Genomic DNA, 21,378 nt, shown 5'->3' with positions numbered 1-21,378 from the left:
GCAAATTTCCCCATCTGTTGACTCAGGAATCGAGATGTGGCTGCACGATCCATTACAGCGATACGGATAAGATGCTTGTCATCTCGACTGCTAGTGATACGAGGCAGTTGGGATCCAGCACGTTGTTCCGCATTACCCTCCTGAACCCACCGATTTCATATTCTGCTAGCTGTCATTGGATCTCGACCAACGCGAGCAGCAATGTCACGATACGATAAACCGCAATCGCGATAGGCTACAATCCGACCTTTATCAAAGTCCAAAACGTGATGGTACGCATTTCTCCTCTTTACACGAGGCATCACAACGACGTTTCACCAGGCAACGCTGGTCAACTGCTGTTTGTGTATGAGAAATCGGTTGGAAACTTTCTTCATGTCGGCACATTGTAGGTGTCGCCACAGGCGCCAACCTTGTGTGAATGCTCTGAAAAGCTAATCATTTGCATATCACAGCAACTTAACCTTGTGTGAATGCTCTGAAAAGCTAATCATTTGCATATCACAGCAACTTCTTCCTGTCAGTTAAATTTCGCGTCTGTAGCATGTCATCTTCTTGGTGTAGCAATTTTAATGGCCAGTAGTGTATATATTCTTGCAGATACCCACCAACTCAATTCAAGAGTGCAGTGAACATGCCTTTATGTTTTATATTCACTGAACATTAGTAGCAGTCATTGTTGTTAGTAGTTCATTAATTTTATGGAAGCTCACAGTGTACATCTGAATTTGCAGTGTACATGCTTGGCCTGTGTGTTACAGGAGCTATATATTTGTTTTCTTTCTTTCTTTCCATTCCTTTTTGTTTTTTCAAAAAAATATATTTTGTAAAGCACTGACATCTATTGAATAAGGTTTTGAATAAAACATCACTCTTGCTTGGATTTTTATATTTAGCAAGAGAGATGTCCCATTTCTTTCTCTAAGAGTTTGATTAACTTTTAATTAGATCTTTTGAATTACTGTGTACAGGCACTAAAAAATTTACCCAACAGTTTTTTGCACATCATAGTACAAACCCACACGTTTAACATTTAATGATCTGAAAACTGAGATTTGACTGTTATCTGAATCCTACATAGCAACATATGTCATCACTGTCAACAGTAAATTAAGAGTAGTAAAGCATGATGGGAGTGGTGACTGGGTAGGGGTAAGGGGGAGGCTGGGACGGGGATGGGGAGGGATAGTATGGTGGGAGTGGCGGACAGTCAAGTGTTACTGTTTAGATGGAGTGCAGGAGAGAAGGTGCGGAGGGGGGAGGGGGTGAGTAGCGGAAAGGAGAGAAATAAAAGAAATTAAAAGACTGGGTGTGGCGGTGAAATGACGGTAGTGTAGTGCTGGAAGGGGGACAGGGAGGGGTCTGTATGGGTGAGGACAGTGACTAACGAAGGTTGAGGCCAGGAGGGTTAGGGAACGTAGGATGCATTGCAGGGAAAGTTCCCACCTCCGCAATTCAGAAAAGCTGGTGTTGGTGGGAAGGATCCATTATTGTTAACATTCCATCCTTGATTTTCCATTGTTTGTAAATTAAGAGTAAATTTATTTTGTTCATAATGCATCAATTATCTGTTTTCTTTATCATAATGCATTTACCAGTGCTTAGATGCCACTGTGTGTCGAATTGTACTTTATCAACATTAGTTAAGACATGCATTCATGTGACAGTGACACTTTGGAAAAAAAATAAAAAAAGTCCTGAATAACTAAAAACTTAATGAAATCCCATTGTAACAGTAGTTTATCAGAAACAGTTTCACTGAACATGTCATCAAAAGCGATAATTTATTCAGTGGAAAATCCTGGTGGAATAACAACAAAATGGAAAGATAAAAAATCTGCAAACCAAACATCAGCAGAACTTTCACATAAAAGGTTATAATTAGGCAAGCTTTTGGAGCCAGTGGCTCTCTATTGAGGCCGAAGGATTGAAGGGGAACAAAGAAGGGTGAAGAAAACGGACTGGAGAGGTCTAGGAAAATGGGCAGATTTCAGAAAATTTACTCAGAACCGCAGGTCTGCGGAGGCTTAAGGTATGGGATGAGAAGGAGAAACTGATTGTTGGGGACTGCATCGGGCAAGATTTGAAAACCTGAGAGCTTAAAGATGGAAGACAAGATAATATGCAAGACAGAGATTACTGCGAAAACATCATGTATGAGTTAATAAGAGTGAAAAGCTAAGTGCATTATACATAACAGAGGTGGAAGGGGGATGCCAAAAAATAGACAGTTAAGAAAATGAAAGCTGTAGAAAACTAAAATGGAGTAAAGAAACCGTTAGTTACTGTGAAGAAATGCTGAGACGGAAGAAATTACCATAAATTAAGGCCAGGTGCATGGCAAGACCCAAGGACATGTTGTAGTGCTAGTTCCCACCTGTGGTGTTCTGAGTAACTGGTGTATGGGAGGAAAAAGCCAGATGGCGTGTGTGGTGAAACAGACACTGATGTCATGATTGTCATGTTGTAGAGCATGCTCTGCAACAGGATATTGTGTGTTACCAGTATACACCCTCTGCCTATGCCCATCCACCCTAACTGATAATTTGGTGGTAGTTATGCCAATGTAAAAGCCCGAACATTGTTTACGTAACAGCTGGTATATGACGTGTCATTTCAAAGATGTTTCTTGCTTTGACAGTATATGTTCTGCCTGTTACAGAGCTGGTGTAGGTGGTGGTAGGAGGGTGCATAGGGCAAGTCTTGCAGTGGGGGTTATCACAGGTGTAGGACCCACAGGATAGGGAGATTGGTGCAGAAGGGGCGTAGAGTCTGACAAGAATATTCCGGAGATTGGGAGGGCAACTATTCTAGGTGTGGTGGGCAGTATCTCAGACAAAATGGATCTCTTTTCAGGTCAGCCTAGTTCAAAAGCAGATTTTCCAGGCCACCACATCCAATCCTGGTACTGCTGATACCTCAAAAAGACAACTTCAGAACATTCCACCGGTCACTCAGTATTATCCTCGTGTGGACTGTATTAATCACCTACTTCGACAAAGCCATGACTTTCTAAAACCATGCGCTGAAATGAGATCTAGTCTGTCGAGATTTTTCTCACCACACCTAGAATAGTTTTTCGTCGCCCTCCCAAAGTCCACAATATTCTTGTCGGACCCTATGCCCCTTCTGCACCCGTCTCCCTACCCTATAGCTCCTACCCCTATGACCGTCCCTGCTGCAAGACTTGCCCTCTTCAACCTCCTACCACCACCAACACTAGCCCTGTAACTGACAAAAAGTATACTATCAAAGGGAGAGCCATATGTGAAATGACACGTCATATACCTGCTGTTATGTAAACACTGTTCAGCCTTTTGCATTGGATGACTACCACCAAATAATCAGTTAGGATGACTGGGCATAGGCAGAGGGTGTATACTGGCAACACAGTTGCAGAGCATGCTCTACAACATGACAGCCGTGACCTTGATGCCTGTTTCACCACATGTGCCATCTGGATTCTTCCCATAGACACCAGTTTCTCAGAACTCTGCAGGTGGGAACTACCACTACAAAACGTCCTTGGTTCTCACCACCCACCTGACTTTAATTTATGTTAATTTCTTCCGCCTCGGCATCTCTGTTTTAGTTTTCTACAGCTCTCATTTTCTTACCTGTCTATTTTTCGTCATCACCCTCACACATGTGTTATCTCTCATTTTCTTACCTGGCTATTTTTCGTCACCACCCTCTCACCTATGTTACGTGCAATGCACTTAGCTTTTCACACTTATTAACTCATACACAGTGTTTTAGAAATGATCTCTGTCTTGCATATTACCCTGTCTTCCTTATTTAAGCTCTCAGGTTTTCAAATCTTGTCCGGTGCAGTCCCCAACAATCAGTCTTTTCCCTTCATATTCCGTCCGGTAAGTCTCCCCTCATCCGCAGTTCTGGGTGACTTTCCCAAAATCCACGCCTTTTCCTAGACCTCTCCAGTCCTTTTCCTTCAACCATCTAACTTCCCCTTCAACCCTTCTGCTTGAAAAAGGAACCACTGGCTCTAAAAGCTTGCCAGATTTCCCCCCCCCCCCCCCCCCAGTTATATAACAATGTGGAAAGGATAGATTGCTACTCGCCACACGGAGGTGGTGGTGATTAGCAGACAGGCACAGTGCAAAAGAAAGACCTATTTGCTATCAGACTAAGTACTTCATCAGATGTAGAAAACTGACACATTCGTACAAGCACAATTCACAAACCAGTTTCCCCCTATGCTCCAGGCACTAAGGCCCAACAGCAACAGCATCTGATGGATGTGATTAGCATGCTTTGTTTGAATGCATATTAGGGGCACAGAAGATGCGTGGGATAGGAAGAGAGTGGGATAGGAAGGTAGGGGTAGTGAAAGATGCTAGTGTAGCCTGCGGGATCGTGCAGGGCAGAGACATGGTGGGGTCAGGGTATCGCTGCTGGGTGTTGCATAGGGAGGCTATGCTGGGGTGGGGAGAAGTAAAGAAAGGGATAAGGACTATCCATCGTGGTTTGCCAAGACAGAAGGTGTATGCAGTACTGGAGTGCACGCAGGGAAGGAGATAGGCGGGTGGGGTGGCAGAGACCACTGAAGGTTGAATGTGGAGGTTACAGGAACAAATAATATGTTGCGGGGAGAGTTCAGACCTGTGCAGTTTAGAAAATAAAGTGTTGGTGGGAAGAATTCACATTGTCAAGCAGCTATCCTATCTTGAGAAATGAGGAGATGGTTTGCATTTCTCTGAGGCTATAGATACTGCATTTATCAGTAGCTTAGTAGTTAGCTCAGTTGAAGATGAATGGACATCTCTAAAAATGGCAGGTGCAGACAAACATAGGTAAAAGAAAGCTAATTGCAAAGAAACCTGTCAGGTGACATGCTAAATAATTGGATGGTCTGGAAACACTGGTCATTTATGTGGATAGACAGCTTGTTGTCAGGCCCACATAGAATGTGGCATAGTTGTTGCAGCTAAGTTGATAGGTCACTTGGCAGCTTTAACTGTTAGTGCTGTCTTTTTTGGGGGTAGGAGATGCCAATGGCAAGACTGGAGTAGATGGTAATAGGAGGATGTGTGGGGCAGGTGTTGTCATGTGCTCTCTTGTCATGTGCTCTGTTGCAGGGCATCTCTGCTGCTGGGCATAAGGCAAGGAGTTGGGTGCAGGGGTTGAATAGGGACACACAAATATATTGCTTAGGTTGGGTGGCCAGTGGAACAGTGGAATAGCACTGTCGAGTGGGTGGGGAGGATATTCCTCATTTCAGGTCATATTGAGAGGTCAAATACTAGCAGATAATATGATTCAATTACTCCACTCCTGGGTGGTTCTGAGTCATGAGGGAGGTGCCCATTTGTGGCTTGGCAGTGAGTGTATGTGGGATGGTAGGCTACTGGGAGACGAGGCACAGGAGATCTACCTTCTAGACAAGGCGGGGTCGGTAGTTTCTTTTTTTCCACTGTAGACTCCTTTTTACTTGAATTACATCCTTTTTTATTAACTACATCTACATAGATACTCCGTAAACCACTGTACAGTGTGTGCTGTTCCATTCACGAATAGAGTGAGGCAAAAACAACAGTCTATATGCCTCTGTGAGCCCTAATTTCTGGTATCTTATCTTCGTGGCCCATACATGCAATGTATGTTGACGGCAGTAGAATCGTTCGGCAGTCAGCTTCAAATGCCAGTTCTCTAAATTTTCTCCAAGTGTTTCTCAAAAAGAACATCGTCTTCTCTCCAGGGATTACCATTTGAGTTCCCATAGCATCTCTGTAAAACTTACATGTTGTTTGAACCCACCAGTAACAAATCTAACAACACGCCTCTGAACTGTTTCGATGTCTTCTTTCTGTCCAACCTGGTACAGATCCCAAACATGGGAGCAGTACTCTAGAATATGTTTCACCAGCTTCCTGTATGCGGCCTCCTTTATAGGTAAACCACTCTTTCCTAAAATTCTCTCAATAAACTGAAGGCTACCATTCACCTTTCCTGCCACAGTTCTTAAATGCTCATTCCATCCCATATCACTTTGCAATGTTACACCCAGATATTTAAACCACTTGATTGTGACAAGCAGGACACCAGTAATACTGTATCCGAATGTTATAGGTTTGATCTTCCTACTAATCCGCATTAACTTACATTTTTCGACATTTAGGGTTAGCTGCCATTCATCACACCATCTGGAAATTTTGTCTTAAGTCGTCTTGTATCTATCTACAGTCACTCAACTTTGACACCTTACCATACACCTTGGTATCATCAGCAAAACTCTGCATATTGCGGCTCACCCTGTCTGCGAAATCATTTATGTATGTAGAGAATAACAGTGTTTCTATCACAATTCCCTGGGGCACTCCTGACGATACCCTTGTCTCTGATGAACACTTGCCATCGAGGACAACATACTCTGTTCTATTATTTAAGAATTCTTTGGGCCACTGACATATCTGTGAACTTGTGCTTGTACCGTTCTTAACAGTGTGCAGTGGGGCACTGTGTCAAATGCTTTCCAGAAATGTACAAATATGCAGTCTGCCTGCTGCCCTTCATCAATAGTTCTCAGTATATCATGCAAAAAAAGGGGCAAGCTGATTTTCACAAGATCGATGCTTTCTAAAACCATGCCAATTCGTAAACATAAGTTTCTCAGTCTCGAGAAAGTTTATTATATTCTGACTGAGAATATGTTCAAGGATTCTGCAGTAAACAGAAGTTAGGGATGTTGGCCTGTAATTTTACCAGTCTGTTCTTTTACCCGTCTTATGTAATAACGTTGCCTGCACCTTTCTCCAATCACTTGGGACTTTGTGCTGGGTGAGAGATTCATGACAAAAGCTAGCTGGGTAAGGAGCCGGTGCCAAAGAATACTCCTTGTAAAATCAAACTGAGATTCTGTCCGGACCTGGTGATTTATTTACTTTCAGGTCTTTCTGTTTCTTCTCTATGCCAGGGATGCTTATTACTATGTCATCCATACGGGAGCCTGTCCGATGGTCAAATGATGGTATGTGTGTACAGTTCTCTTGCGTGAATGATTTTTTAAACACAGAATTTAAAACTTCAGCATTTGTTTTGCTATCTTCAACTGCCACACCAGAATGGTCAACAAGGAACTGAATGGAAGCCTTAGACCCACTTAGCCATTTTACATAAGACCGGAGCTTCCTCAGGTTCTCTGCCAGATCTTTTGCTAAAGTGTGATAGTGGTAGTTGTTGTATGTTTCGTGCATAGATCTTTTCACAGGCACCCGAATATCTGCTAAACTTCACTTGTCATTTTTTGTATGTTGCCTTATGTGTCGAGATTGCAACAGCCTCTGCTTCCTCAAAATCCTCCAAATTTTGTTATTAAACCTTGGTGGGTTTTTTTCCATGCTTTATCCATGTACTAGGCACACAACTCTCCAGACCACAATTTACAACCTGATAAAACTTTGCACATAATTCCTCTACATCCATCTTTCTGGAACTAAGTGATGTCAGTTGACTGTCTAAGAGAGATGCTAATGACCACTTATCTGCTATACCTAGCAGGTTCTCCTGGCCTTCTTGACTGATTTATTAACTTTCATAATCATAGTTGCTTCAATGAGATCGTGACCACTAATCCCCGTTTCTATACTACTGACATTGTCGATAAGGACTGGCCCATTTGTAGCTTCAAAGTTTGAGATACTTCCATTGTGTGTGGGCTGGGAAGCAAGCTGCTCAAGGCACGTTTTCAGAAAAGTGTTCAAAAGTATTTCACATTACTGTCTGTCTGTGCCCCCAGCAATTAATCCATAGACATCCCACTCTATACTCGGTAGATTAAAGTCGCCTCCATCTAGTATTGGATGATCTTGGTATTTATGCTCTATTGACACTAGACTTCCTTTGAATGACTAGAACTATCACAGCAGAATCGAGTGGCCAGTAAAAACATCTAGCAATTAACTTGGTTTTGCCTACACCAGTTAAATGCGACCAGAAAACTTAACCCTAGAATGGTCGATTTTTATTTTGATTTGGTACTACTAAATGCTATAGTGACATTAGTTCAGCTTTCTGCATCATACAACAATTACTGGGGTGGGGTGGGGTGGGGGGGGGGGGGACTGAAACATATACATCTTTGTAGTACTAAATGTCAGTAAACTGAAAATATAAGTAAATTTGACTGAAATAAGAATATAAGTGAGAGTAAGTTGTAGAAATAAGAAGCAAAAATGATGAACTTTCGTTGTATAAATGGAAATCATGAATTTGAAGAATGTGCGCCTGAAAACTGTTAGCACAATTGAGGGCAAGGGGAAAACAGAGACAAAAACTCAGAACATAGGGTGTCCAGTCACTTGACCTGACACTAAATTGACCTCAACAGCATTGGAGAAACCAAAAGTGTTAAATACATCTAACCCAAACAGGTGTGCTGTATGGGAATGATCCACAGCAAGGAAGGTGAGAGGGCGAACAACAGATTTGTAAGAGATGGGAGCAGAGAACTGACCTAGGATTGGAATCTGCTGTTTATTGCAGGTAACCAACTTCTGTGAAACCTGCGTGAGGTGATGGGAGTCCTTGTATGTTTATGTGTTTATTAAAGTCATCCACTTCATTTTTAGTGGTTTATTAAAAAAAACACACACACACACACACATCAATAAACAATTTGCTCAGGGAAACAGTCATTGTAGAGATACAGTTTATGTCCTTCGGTACTACTGTGACGACCACATTTGAAGAGAAGTTACACACGAATGCAATGTGGCCTTTCTTTTGACACTTGTTGCAAGCCGCCAAACGTTAAGGCATGCAGCACACTCGTGCTGGACGAAGCAGCAACGATGGCAACGATGGCATACCCCCCGTATGCCATCGTTGCTGCGATGCTTCCTGTTGCGGCTGTGGTATAACCCACACTGCCCCAAGTGACAGTGAGTCAGAGGTTTTACTGTTCCGACAGCTTACTCATCCTCCTGAACACTTGCAGCATGCCTAAAAGGAATTGACTGAGCAGCTCCCAATAGCCCCACACCCACACACACACACACACACACACACACACACACACACACACACACACACACACACGCGCGCGACAATCTGATCATTTGCGGACCATGACACTTCAAAGCACTGTGCTGTAGAGCACATCCGTAAGCATTGAATTCTCACATTGAAGTGCTTTTTTGCAGAGTTCCCTGTCCTGTCCCAGACAAATAATATCATGCACCAAGTGATCGACATAGTATTCGTTATGGGTACTAGTGACAAATTTATGATGGCTCAACCCATGTAATTCTGCAGCTCAGGCTTTGTAAGATCGGTTTGGGCGTTACTGACAACTGCAGTGACCTCCTCCTTTTTTTTAATTGCCAGAGGAGCAGTATCCATCTTGTTTCGGTAGAAACTATTCAACTCTTCTGCTGGATTAATTATGTAACTGAAGTTATTATAAACTTCTCCATTTTTTTACAGTATTGGATTAACGAGTATACTACCCCTATTGGCCTCGGTGTCTTCCATTCTGGTGTCGAGATATATGGGACCGGTAAGTTGTACTTGGTGTAACTTCTTTTTCTTATCACCATACGTGGCAACTTATGCATAGTCTTGTTTCCATATTGTCACCATTTTTATCAGCTATTGTAATTGATTCTGTGTGTTACATAATATTACATAAATTTAAATAGAAATTTGTTTTAGCACTTGTACCATTTCACATTTATGAGCATCACTTTTCTATTGTTGTGGTTTGTTAAATCCTCACTAGAAGACAGTAATGAAGACTTGTAGATGACTTACACCTATTTGTAAGCATCACAGTGATGTTTTGTAATAGATTTCTGTGTGAAATGGTAACTCATTCAGTTTTATAATCATGCCAGTTTCAAAGCCACTGCTGGGTAGTGGTCTCCTCTATACTTTCTCATACGTTAACAGTTTTCACCTATGGCTCCCCTAAACCTCCCCAATGCTTACTGAGCAGCTGTCACGTTGTAACAGTTTCTACATTAAAAAAATTGTATATCACTTTCCAGAAGCTGGTAATACATGCTCACTGTAAACTTTGTGTTTCAGACAAATCAGATACTTTATTTTCAAAATTTGTTTTTTGTTTGGCAGAAGCACTCTAGGCCATATCTGCACTAGTTCCTCACGCTTCCTCATCATCTACTGATTGTTTCCACCTACTGTAAACATAAAACTCATAAACTGTCCTGATGCTGTTGCATCATTCTTGTGTACAATGTTTTCAGTGTTTTGACTTTCCATTATTTTATTGATATTGTGATTGGTTTCTGGGGCAATGTTCACACTTGCTCTGTTAAGTTTTTTTAAGACACATTAACTTTTTTTACATTGTTATAACCAATTCTGATCAGCTAGTATTCATATTGAGACTAAAGGCACTAGCTGCAAGCAGTTTTCGTTGTTTTGTTGAGAATGCAACATAAATCACTTGCAGCATGTTACTTTAGCCTGCAGATGACTATATAATTCTGTATAAAAATGAGAACATAATTGGCCAACCACTTAATTTACATGGACTGCATCATTTTTCCAAATTGCTGTATTAAATTCTTCCATGTGTTAAAGTTTCTTGCTGACAGGCTCTCAAAACAATGTCAGTAGCAAGACTAAGGTGGGTGAGGTACTGTCCCATTAACTTTTATTCCTCTTTTAATTTCCCAGTTTAAGGATCTGAAGACCTCCTCTATAGCTGTTTAGAATAATTTTGGTGTTGTGTGATGCCCTTCCGTCGCCAGTCTTTCAGTACATTATGAAGTCTAATGGAAACTAGCATTGATGAATATATTATTCAGTATACATTGATTGAATTGGTGTTTTGTTTCTCATGGGCTGTTGTTACAGATTTGTTTGAGAGTAATAAGGTTTTCAAAATGTATGAATCTGTAATCTTGTTCAGGACTTGCAAATGACCCAGTGTATTATTTCCACTTCAACATCCAGTTTATTTCTTTGATTGATTAAAATCCACTGGTTTTTCTCTGCAGTTGATGAATTTCAGTGACTATCTTGTCCATCATGGAGAGGACCTTAAAAGTTCTACACTTTTCCTCCCTTTAGTTGTGAAGTAGAATAAATGGAACTTTTTTGCCAGTGTGGAGATTTTTTATTTTCATCATCCACAGATATACTGTTAACAATTTTGTGAGTTTATTTTGCATTGCTGCATTGCTTTATTTCAGGCTTTAACCATTTCTATTGAAACATCACCTCTAGGCACCTTTCTTTTCTTCCTGTCTGAAATGGCAACATACACCGTATTTTAAATAATGTCCAGAATATTGTTATTTTCATGTTCACTACCTATTGATTAACTATTCAGACATCAAAAGAAGTTTTCGAAGGATGCACAGTTTTTGTGACATCATTATTGTGCCATTTAACTGATGGAATGTGGTGGGTACCCAACATAAGTTATTGTTTTGTTACATTTCTATACTCTTTTTGTTTTCGATTATTCATGTTACCATATTTTTGCCATACCTTCTTACATAATGTTAGAAACATTTCCAATTAGTTTTGTTAAATTCAGGTCATTGCAGTACGTTTCTAATATTGTTTGTTTGAAAATCTCACCGCCTCCCCCCCCCCCCCTCCCCCATTTGAAATTTTATTTTATTTCGCTTTCTTTATGGTTGCAACATCTTTTGCTGTCTAAATAAGTACTTGTCTTAGCCCTTTCCACTCAAGGTTTCTTGCTCTGTGCTGACACTGGGCTTGTAATATTTGCACTATTACATATAATGAAATTATGTCAAGGCCAACCATAAACTAAACAATAAAATAAATTACACGTACATTATAATACTGATCATTTCATGTTTTGTTTTTGATTTCATGTATTTTGTCACTTAGGTGCTATATTTCTTCAGGGCATGATACTTTTCGAAGCATTGACCCGGATGGAGTGCTGGTTCTCTGGAACATGTGTCGCATTAGTAAACAGTTTTCCTTCTACCACCTTTTCTATTCCTGTTACTGCAAATAGCACAATCTTCACTGTTATACTTTTCATTGGAGTAAATGGAGTGTGGCACACACACACACATCCATCCGCACATATACAGAGACAGGCAGACATGTGATACGTCTGCCTGTGTCTGTATATGCGCGGATGGATATGTGTGTATGTGCGAGTGTATACCTGTCCTTTTTTCCCCCGAAGGTAAGTCTTTCCACTCCCGGGATTGGAATGACTCCTTGCCCTCTCCCTTAAAACCCACATCCATTTGTCTTTCCCTCTTTCCTGATGAAGCAACATTGGGTTGTGAAAGCTTGAAATTTGTGTGTGTGTTTGTGTGTTTTTTATTATGTCTATCAACATACCAGCACTTTCTCGTTTGGTAAGTTACAGTCCAGTAGCTCGTTAGGATGTTTTTGTGAAGTCTGATTGATTTCTGTATTTTCGCCACCCATCAGAAGCATGCTGGTCATCAGTGTCACTGCTACTTGTAGACTGTGTGTATTCATCTCTATCAAATTTCTGTATTTTGCCTTCACTGTCACTGTTTCATGAACTATAATTACTATTGTCATTACTCAAATCACTTGTATCACTCATACTTTCATCCAATATCTCCAATATTGCTGTAGGATTATCACATAAATTGCCATTTTTGTTGTTACGGTTCAGGTCACCGCCTTCGGAGTGAACTAGAAATAATAGCAGTTTTCATTTGACAAATGCTTCACAAGGAATACAGTGGTGCAAGCCCTGACATAAGAGTTGTAACGAATTGAAGTTTGTGTTGGGCGACCCACGACATACAAATCTATTGCAATATTTGTGCGGTCGGGTCTGCCCTGGCATTCGAGTGCTAAGGGCTGAATAAATATTTTGAATTTACTGCTTAACTTAATCAGGTACACCTCTGTTCTTAAACAAATTTCTGTAAGAGACCTTTCATATTTCCTGCCTAAAGGATCTGTTTGTGTAGTGTTGGCAGAAGAGCCAACACCGTGTTGCTAGAGGAGGCCGAAATGCACGCTTTTAAGCTCACGCAGATTGGCGTGAGGTGTGGAACAGTTAATGGGATTAATAGTAGCAAATAAAGTACGTAGTTGATGTAATACTTAACTTTAATCCATAATTGGTGAACATTGGTCTGACGGTACAGGCATCACAATATATATAGCAAAGGATTATGGCGCCTTGCTAGGTCGAAGCAAATGACTTAGCTGAAGGCTATGCTAACTATCGTCTCGGCTAATGAGAGCTTATTTGTCAGTGAACCTTTACTAGCAAAGTCGGCTGTACAACTGGGGCGAGTGCTAGTAAGTCTCTCTAGACCTGCCGTGTGGCGGCGCTCGGTCTGCGATCACTGACAGTGGCGACACGCGGGTCCGACGTATACTAATGGACCGCGGCCGATTTAAAGGCTACCACCTAGCAAGTGTGGTGTCTGGCGGTGACACCACAGTTTGTTTCTAGCTTTGTATATACTTTTGGCCTGTACTTTTGAGTCTATGATCTCTTGCAATTGGTCACATCCTGCACAGTTTCTTTATTGTTTGTTGTAGTACAGTCAGTTTTGTTTTCATTTCTATTTGCTCCGTGCTAAAACCATTGTCAGTTTGTTTTCATTTAGAAAACTTGTAAGGCCTCTTCATGCTTTTCATCTTACATTTTTGTTTAAACTCCTTTTATCAACTTACAGGTGTTTATGATATTGTTTTTAATTCTATTTATCATTGTACTGGATGTTTCAAAATGAATATCAGGGTTTTAAGACTTCGTAGTGTTTATTACAATCAACTTACAATTATAAATAAAACATCAAATGAAAGAGCAATTCAAAGAGTTTATATCTTATATAAGTGTTCATGGTTTAAGCCAGAAAATAAGATAAAATAATGTCACAAAAATACACAAATAAAAATTTACATTTGTGCAAAATTCTGCTAGTAGAAAGTTTTTTTTTTAATTGTAATCAGGGTTTTAAAAATGAAATATGTGTGTATTGAATTGAAGCTAACAGTAATCTGCTAAATTATTACTATTATTTTTAATTAACTTTTACCCGTCTAAATCCACACATCCTATGTCCTACCACATTGGAATAAATTCGCTTTTATGTCTGCACCACGCACTGAATGCTTTTTCAAAATCAAAGTTATTTCGAGATGGCTCTTCAGTTTGATCATCAGAAGTGGAGTAACTCTTTCTGCAGAAATACAATCTCTGATATCTGTTTTTGTATTGTTTTTGCAACTAAACTCTCACTCACATTTTACTGTGTGCATGGTAATGTTTGTGGCATATTCTATAATTCAATCTGGAAGAGAGAATTGTTCACTCATCTTATTAAAATAAATGAACACTATTAGCCCTTTGAAATTCATTCCATGTATCTATTATCTAACTCTCTCTTAAACTATGCCTGTTCCAAAAATAGATCATTTCAGTTTACAGATATGGCAGAATTTATTAGTACATATATATCTGCAATTTGCATTTACCATACTCTTCATTCCTGTAGTTTTTGGGATACAATATATCAAACACTCCAATCTTATCTAAATACCCTAGTCTCTCATTTAAATTTATAAGCAAGTTGTGTAAGAATTTGCAAATTGTGTACTGAAGAACACTTCTGTGCTGCAGTGAATCTTGTATTATGTTTCCACAGAACTCGAACTCACTTTCTTGAAATTGTGGAGGTATTTTATCAAGTAAAGGACTGTAATTTGGACCAGGTTTCTTGTATGCACAAGTTCATGAACATTTTCATGCACTCAGGATCTAAATTCAATTTTTGAAAAAACAGACACAATATGTTAACAAGAAACATGGCATTTTTCATAAAAGTCATTATTTACAAAATTTTAGACACTTTGCATTTTTTAGTAAGCCAACAGCTTTTATTACCTTTTTCCAGCATATGTACCAAAGAACTCTAATTTACATGTTGTGAATTTACTGTCTCCCCAATGAGAGCCAGAAAATGGCAAAAGTCGTGACCGTTCAAAATAGCTATAAACTCTGTTTATATCATCTTCAAGCTTTACAAGCTCCAACCAGTATTCAGCTGCTTGACTGACTGCTAGAGCTAATCAGTGGGGCACACAGTGCACAGATAATATATGGGGGTAATTGTTTTTAAAAAGAGTTGCCACTCCACATCGAACTCCTGTCATAACAGATGCACCATCAGTAGCAGTTGAGGAGCATTTGCTCTCATCAGTGCCACATCTATCCAAAATTCCAAGAACACATGGATATATATCTCTCGCAGCACACCAAGCAGACACAGTGTTAGGTAGTGTGTGTACATATTCCCCTTCTTCACTGTTTTTGCATGAGTTTCTGTTTGAGTAATGGCAGTCCATTCATGATTGAATGCTACCAGGCTGACTTTATTTTTGATAAAATATCATCAGTAATAATTTTACACATTGTATCTTTCATATGGTGAATACTGTCATAACTTTCATAATTTGTGTTGCCACTGGATGTTAATTTGGTCAAAGGAGGACAGCCTAAGTCTCTGCAGAGTTCTTTTAACATAGAAAACTTTCTTGTAGCAATATTTTCCCATTTTACTGTGTAGATGACTTTCATAGTGGCTACTACACTTTCCTCAGCATTTTTACAGAATGCAGCTACAGCTTTGACAAAATTTAGTGCCTCTAACGACTCTCGAATTGAAGTGTCATGGTCTGCCGAGATTTCAGACCTCGTTAATGTATCAGCTTTGACAACACAATATCTTAGATATAAAAGAAAAATAAAGAACCTTTAGTGTTCACAGATTTACTTGTATGTAGCTTAGAAATTGTAACTAGAGTATGATGTAACATATAGAATTCAAATTATTTATTTACGCGGAAATAATTTAGACCTATTATCAAGCTAGGGGGCGATGTAGATTAATGCAGAAATAGATGTACAGCTTCCAACATCTAAGTTCGCTATTGTGCAGCTTTCATTGTGATGACCAGTTTCAGCAAACTTCGTTGTCATTGACGGGTCTTCTGCGCTACATTTCACTGAATCTTGATCAAATGCATTTTATTTCATATCGGGCATCACAAAACGATATTTTATGAGCAAGAAAACTACAGTATATCAGCAAGTCAAGCATAAAATAATTAATACATAAAACACCATACGTATTGCACTGATTATACAACCTCATGTTCGTACATTAGCAGAATGAAGATTCAGAAGATCCTGTGATGGCAACGTAGTTTGCTGAAACCAGTCATCACGACATAGGCTGTACAATAGCAGTCTTGGCTGTTTGAAGTCGTACTTCTGTTTCTGACTTTTTTTTCCAGGGAAACCTAATTTGAGTTGGATATATAGAGAATGATTTTATATTCATCATTTGCATTGCTATCTACATTAAAAAAAACTATTTAAACTGGTAAGTTCTCACATTTGTTGTGAATGATAATTAATGCTGCAGCTTACCTGTTGATGACACTGAACAGTTCTTCTTTCTCCTGCTCTTGCACAAACTACACACAAATAACGGAATTTCTCTGGAACACGGCACTTTGCACCACTTACGTAACATTTTATACTTTTCCACTAATTGTTTATTTGGTATGCCTATTTTAGTATCAGGTTTTGTTTCTTTTGTATTTCCATATTTAGTTTCATTGGGACTAGGACTTCGTTCCTTTTTATTCCTTAAAAAAAGTTTATCCATCACTTCTTAAAATGCACAAACACACACTGTGTGCATTTGACGAGAATAAATGAACCAGGCAGATTTGAGTGACATATTGCTACTGCCCCTTCAAACCTAGAAGATTGTGGTTTTAGCATCTATTGTTCAGTTCTGTGGCAAATACGTCATCACATTCTGGGAGGGAAGACAGCATTTCGTTTGTTTCTGAGACAGACTGTTACGGCTTGTCTGTGTGTTTGTAGCCTAATTGGGAGCCTCCTTCCCCAGTGCCAGCTTTCACAAGGCTCAAAAGAACAGAGTTCTACATTCACCCACTCTCTCCTCTTGGAGAAGGAATGGAAGGTGAGATTTCTTTTTTTAAGTTGTTTCTGTTGCAGAATGTTGTTGCATTTTTGTGAATGCTATTTTAAAGTCTGTTTCTTTCTTCGACCTTGAGCAGCAGAAAGTGACAGAGACTTGAACCCTGGTTGTTCACACTTCAGCTGCTAGTTGCTTACTGACTGTAGTACTCTTAGCACACTAACGTAGTACTCTCATGCCTTTTCCTTTGGTGCAATTAACACCTCCCAAACACCGGGAGTTTCCCTCCACCTTTCCTAATCATTTCAATTCTAACTTTCAATTCCCTATGCATAAAGAAGTCAAATCACAATTCTTATGTTTAGTTTTTTAATTATAAAAGAAATATACTTGTTAATAACATTAAGTGAAAGGAATACATGCATTTGAGAACAAACACTAATAACAATAGTAATAATAATAATAATAATAATAGACTAATACTCACTTAGATGACACAGAAGTGTTACTGTCATTGCATCAGTGGTATAGTGTATTGGTGTTTCAATCTGACACTCGAAATAAGACTGAATACAGGGAAGATCATTAGCAGACTCTAGCAGTTAGTCACCCCAGAGAGGACCACTGTAAGGATGGTTAAAATGTTGATGGTATAATTGTTTTAGTGTTTTCTTACAATTCAACCCCATACTCAAAATTATTTTATTTAAAAAGAGATGCATTTTTTTATCTCTTGTGAAATGTATTCCATACATAGCCATCACTGTAGGAAGAACAGACCCTGTTTAGGGTTTGAGTTAGGAACATAGCAGGGAAAAAAATTGGCTGTAGCCTTTATTATCAATCACAAAATTGAAAAGCAATATTAGATATTAAAGGATTCTCAGACAGAATATTAACACTTGTTGCTTACTCATTCCAGTGTATCCACCAATGTGCTTACATTTTTTAGGAGGCTTAAAGGTATCTACAAAGAGTTATTGAAATTGACAATGACAGCAAATCCCTGCTACAAGGTGATAACAGAAGACTTTGGCATTACAGTAGGACAAAATGAAAGAGCATTTCATCAGTGGAAAAATTTGTTTGTGATCATCAGAGGAAAGTCGGGGGAAATCATTAGTAAAATTTATTGAGAAAAGCTAAGTATTTGTCTTAATACATTATTTCACAAGAAAGCAAGTGGGAAAGAGTCTAGGCAAATGGCAGTGAGAAAATAATAGAATATTCTGAACCAAACAGCACTATTTAGAAATTTCTTCAAGAAAATGTGAGAAATATTTAAATTTGATTACACAAACAATTGTAACCAGTAACACTACGCAGAAAACATAGCAGGAATTTATCCTGACTATTTTCCTCATCTTGATGGTGGACAACATAGTAACTAATAACAAAAAGAAAATTCGTAGATCTTAAGTAACTTGCAAAACTGTTTACAGAAAGTCTGCAGCGGAAGTCAGTTCCCCAAAACAGGGGAATTCTGTAATTGTTCTTGTTCTCACTGATGGAACATACAGCATAAACAGTTAAACAACTGATATGAAACTTCCTGGCAGATTAAAACTGTGTGCCCGACCGAGACTCGAACTCGGGGACCTTTGCCTTTCCCGGGCAAGTGCTCTACCAACTGAGCTACCGAAGCACGACTCACGCCCGGTACTCACAGCTTTACTTCTGCCAGTACCTCGTCTCCTACCTTCCAAACTTTACAGAAGCTCTCCTGCCAGGAAGTTTCATATCAGCGCACACTCCGCTGCAGAGTGAAAATCTCATTCCAGTTAAACAAATGTCAGATATTTTTCCATACTGTAGAAAATACGCAGGAAAATTACCACCAACTTCCAAGAAAGTTCGCTTTTTATCCAGCAAAGAAATTTGAAGGCTTCGTAACTGAATGTATCACGATGGATCATTTGCAGATCACAAACAAAATTATAAAATTGAGTAATGAATATGAATTACTAGCTTGGGTAATAGAGTTATAAAAACTTAAGTTTCAGTTGAGTCTGAAATATAAAGTTTACGATCTGTGCGCTACCAGTTTTGACTTGCAGTGGTGGTAGGTGTAGCTTTAATGTGAAAACCATTAAAAAACTGAGGACTTTAGAGTGAGCAATGAGAAGATGGATGCTGAGAACTTCCAGAACAGACTGGAAGGCACAATTATCACTATAATGAAAATGAAATGTATATAGGCAGAATCTTCACCTTGCCCTCTTAATGGTTGGTGTACCACAGTCCTTTGTGGAATTCCAAAATTTATCCAGTGTATGGGTTCTCTTTTTTTTATTGTAGCGTTCTTTATTTCATGCTAATGGTCTCCCCGGCTTCACACTAATACCACTAAGTATATATTGCAGGATCACTTATCTGCCATATATACATAAACCTTGCTCATTAATCAGTCTTTTTGTTAGTGAAAACTGTTATCAGCATCCCAACAGTAGTTCCCGAGATTAGTCTTCATATACAGACAGAAAAACTCGTGGGAGACTTAAATTTATTATATATATATATATATATATATATATATATATATATATATATATATATATATATATAATAGAGGGAAACATTCCACGTGGGAAAAATATATCTAAAAACACAGATGATGTGACTTACCGAATGAAAGTGCTGGCAGGTCAATAGACACACAAACATACACACGAAATTCAAGCTTTCGCAACAAACCGTTGCCTCATCAGGAAAGAGGGAAGGAGAGGGAAAGATGAAAGCATGTGGGATTTAAGGGAGAGGGTAAGGAGGCATTCCAATCCCGGGAGCGGAAAGACTTACCTTAGGGGGAAAAAAGGACAGGTATACACTCGCACACATGCACATATCCATCCACACATATACAGACACAAGCAGACATATTTAAAGACAAAGGGTTTGGGCAGAGATGTCAGTCGAGGCAGAAGTGAAGAGGCAAAGATGATGTTGAATGACGGGTGAGGTATGAGTGGCGGCAACTTGAAATTAGCGGAGATTGAGGCCTGGTGGGTAACGGGAAGAGAGGATATATTGAAGAGCAAGTTCCCATCTCCGGAGTTCGGATAGGTTGGTGTTGGTGGGAAGTATCCAGATAACCCGGACGGTGTAACACTGTGGCAAGATGTGCTGGCCGTGCACCAAGGCATGTTTAGCCACAGGGTGATCCTCATTACCAACAAACACTGTCTGCCTGTGTCCATTCATGCGAATGGACAGTTTGTTGCTGGTCATTCCCACATAGAATGCATCACAGTGTAGGCAGGTCAGTTGGTAAATCACGTGGGTGCTTTCACATGTGGCTCTGCCTTTGATCGTGTACACCTTCCGGGTTACAGGACTGGAGTAGGTGGTGGTGGGAGGGTGCATGGGACAGGTTTTACACCGGGGGGGGTTACAAGGATAGGAGCCAGATGGTAGGGAAGGTGGTTTGGGGATTTCATAGGGATGAACTAACAGGTTGCGAAGGTTAGGTGGACGGCGGAAAGACACTCTTGGTGGAGTGGGGAGGATTTCATGAAGGATGGATCTCATTTCAGGGCAGGATTTGAGGAAGTCGTATCCCTGCTGGAGAGCCACATTCAGAGTCTGGTCCAGTCCCGGAAAGTATCCTGTCACAAGTGGGGCACTTTTGTGGTTCTTCTGTGGGGGATTCTGGGTTTGAGGGGATGAGGAAGTGGCTCTGGTTATTTGCTTCTGTACCAGGTCAGGAGGGTAGTTGCGAGATGCGAAAGCTGTTGTTAGGTTGTTGGTGTAATGGTTCAGGGATTCCAGACTGGAGCAGATTCGTTTGCCACGAAGACCTAGCCTGTAGGGAAGGGATCGTTTGATGTGGAATGGGTGGCAGCTGTCATAATGCAGGTACTGTTGCTTGTTGGTGGGTTTGATGTGGACGGACGTGTGAAGCTGGCCATTGGACAGGTGGAGGTCAACGTCAAGGAAAGTGGCATGGGATTTTGAGTAGGACCAGGTGAATCTGATGGAACCAAAGGAGTTGAGGTTGGAGAGGAAATTCTGAAGTTCTTCTTCACTGTGAGTCCAGATCATGAAGATGTCATCAATAAATCTGTACCAAACTTTGGGTTGGCAGGCCTGGGTAACCAAGAAGGCTTCCTCTAAGCGACCCATGAATAGGTTGGCGTACGAGGGGGCCATCCTGGTACCCATGGCTGTTCCCTTTAATTGTTGGTATGTCTGGCCTTCAAAAGTGAAGAAGTTGTGGGTCAGGATGAAGCTGGCTAAGGTGATGAGGAAAGAGGTTTTAGGTAGGGTGGCAGGTGATCGGCGTGAAAGGAAGTGCTCCATCGCAGCGAGGCCCTGGACGTGCGGAATATTTGTGTATAAGGAAGTGGCATCAATACACAAATATTCTGCACGTCCAGGGCCTCACAGCGATGGAGCACTTCCTTTCACGCCGATCACCTGCCACCCTACCTAAAACCTCTTT

The 21,378-nt window shown here is 40.1% G+C and overlaps 1 protein-coding gene across 3 annotated transcripts in view; it reads left to right on the top strand.

The window, feature by feature from the left end:
• Nucleotides 1–21,378, top strand: part of LOC126236739 (deubiquitinase DESI2) — a 131,783-nt gene that overhangs the window by 92,099 nt on the left and 18,306 nt on the right. For all 3 annotated transcript variants that reach the window (XM_049946273.1, XM_049946274.1, XM_049946272.1), the window contains exon 3: nt 9,445–9,517. In XM_049946273.1, the coding sequence (XP_049802230.1) occupies nt 9,445–9,517 (73 nt within the window). The remainder of the gene's footprint in view (nt 1–9,444; nt 9,518–21,378) is intronic.

Source organism: Schistocerca nitens, chromosome 2 (genome assembly GCF_023898315.1).
Source record: "Schistocerca nitens isolate TAMUIC-IGC-003100 chromosome 2, iqSchNite1.1, whole genome shotgun sequence".
NCBI classification, from domain to species: Eukaryota; Metazoa; Arthropoda; class Insecta; order Orthoptera; family Acrididae; genus Schistocerca; species Schistocerca nitens.
This window is presented reverse-complemented; position numbering and strand designations above follow the sequence as displayed.